This window comes from Amblyomma maculatum, chromosome 3 (genome assembly GCF_055883805.1).
Source record: "Amblyomma maculatum isolate TAMU_Amacu chromosome 3, ASM5588380v1, whole genome shotgun sequence".
Lineage (NCBI taxonomy): Eukaryota > Metazoa > Arthropoda > Arachnida > Ixodida > Ixodidae > Amblyomma > Amblyomma maculatum.
The window spans coordinates 80,858,346-80,860,576 of NC_139346.1; the positions used below are offsets into that span (position 1 = coordinate 80,858,346).

The 2,231-nt window shown below is 49.6% G+C and overlaps 1 protein-coding gene across 1 annotated transcript; it reads left to right on the forward strand.

Moving 5' to 3' along the window:
• The first annotated feature begins 486 nt into the window (after positions 1–486).
• LOC146195077 (uncharacterized) lies at positions 487–1,131 on the forward strand. Its single transcript, XM_084596715.1, has one exon. It carries the CDS (start codon positions 487–489, stop codon positions 1,129–1,131), a length of 645 nt encoding a protein of 214 aa, XP_084452841.1.
• The last annotated feature ends 1,100 nt before the right edge of the window (positions 1,132–2,231 follow it).

Genomic DNA, 2,231 nt, shown 5'->3' on the forward strand with positions numbered 1-2,231 from the left:
GAACTTGTAGCCAAAGATTGTTTACTAACTTAGTGTTCTTCAAAAGCATCACCTGCTAGAGACCTGTACTTGAAGAAACTGTTCATTCTAGCCTTTTTCTAACTTTTAATATGGCAACCTGTGTAAGATATACTCGCTCGACAAGGAGCAGCCTTACGGCAATAAACACCAGTCGTCCTTTATAACTGAAACAATGGTGTCGTCATTTGTGCGCGTCTCTAAGTTTACACAAAATTATGGTGCCGAAACCCGGGACTAAAACGCTGCAACATTCCGTAAACATCGAGGCCATCAAGCGTCGGCGAGACAACGAATCCTGAGTCATTACCGCAACGATCCTTGGAAGTGAAACTGCCTTGGACTGAAAGGTTCCAAGAACGAGGCCTAGGAAAGCCACGCCCGACGCTCTAACACGAGGCCTGGAGACGCCATACCCGAAGCCAAGCTTGGCTCTACGAGGACGATCGACACTACATCGATACAGATATGGACCGGCTGAAGAAGAAACGAGCTCTGAGATCCCAGGTGACAAAACTGATTTCCGAGGTGGATTCTTCGTTAGAGACGCATGCGGACGAAAAGGATCTGAACGTACTTTCAGCGAGACTTAGCGCCCTCCAAAAACAGCTTAACAAGGTGGACGCTGCTATCGAGCCACTTGTGCCTGATGAAGAAGCCGAGGAGAACTATGCGCGTACAATTGCTTATAACGACAGAATCGTCACCTATGCCGCAAAACTCAGCCAGCAAGCCGAAGCTCTGCGAGCGACCGCCGGTCCAGGAGCGGATGCTACACGGGCCCCTCTCGACGGTAACTGGAGCGCTGCCGGTTCAAAGGTCAGGTTGCCGAAACTCGAGCTGCAGCGATTTAGCGGCACCGGCACAGAGTGGCAGCCTTTTTGGGAGCAGTACCAGCTGGCGATCCACAGCAACAACTCCCTTTCCAACGGCGAGAAGTTTTTATATTTGCAGTCGGCGCTCATTGAGAAGGCTGCGTCAGCGGTGGCTGGGATTCAAGCTACAGGAGCCAATTACAACACAGTCATCGAGCTTCTGAAGGAGTGTTTCGGACGCATGGATGTGCTAATCCAGGAACACCTCACCCAACTGCTGGACTTACCAACAGTATGAAGCGAGCAGGAGGTAAGAGACCTACGTCGACTCTATGACCACATGCAGCGCAACATATCCGCTCTCGAGGCGCTTGGTGTCAAAACAGACGGCTACGGCGCAATGCGTTGCTGCAAATGCTGCCAAGCGACCTTGTCGTAAATTATCACAAGCGTTGTTCAGCAGAAAAGCAGGAAGACATTCTTTGCATTGCAAGTCTGCAAGAATTTGTGAAAAATGAAGTGGAGAGTAGGGAGAAGGCGGTGCAGGTTGGTCAACGGGAAAGCAAGAACCTTAAACCCCGATTCGAGAATGGAAAGTCCAGAGTTTCAAAGGCTTCAGCAGCTTCGCTCTTTTCCACCAGTGATATGAAACAGAATGAGCCTTGTGCATTTTGCGCCGCTAGGGATCATGTAACTAAAGACTGCCAGACCTCGCTTTCTCTCGACGAAAAGAAAAGGGCACTATGTCAGGCAGGTCGATGCTTCCGCTGTTCTGTTAAAGGGCACACATCGAAACAATGTCGCAACAAGGGAGTCAAGTGCAAGAAATGCGGCAAAAGGCATTTGACTCAGATGTGTGATCCTGCGTGGCAGCCAGCAAACAGCACATCAGCCGAACTGCATGCAGCTACAAGAAAGAAGAGCGACAAAGATCCCACTGTGCTGCTCCAGACTGCCCAAGTATGGGCAGAGGGACCGCAAAGAAGAACGCTAACTCGTCTTCTGTTTGACGGAGGTAGCCAGCGCAAGAGTCACAAAGCTGCGCTCTCTCACGCCAACTACGGTTAGAAGTTTTGGGTGAAGAAGACATCACCATTTACCCCTTTGGAGGAGCCGGAAACATTATTAGGCAGAAACAAAGCCGTGTACGAGTTTGGTTAAGAAGTCAGTACAACCGAAAGGAGCATTCTATCGAAGCTTAGAAATACCTGAGATCTGCTGTGATCAGTTGAGTCTTCCTGAAAAGGTGATTCAAGCAGTGCAGGCAGAGATAACGGAGCTTGCAGATGCAACCGTACCACCAGGTCATCTAACAAGAAAAGGCATCGGCATCCTTATTGGTTCTGATTATTATTGGAACCTCGTGTCTAGCGACGTGCGGAAAATGCATGATTCATT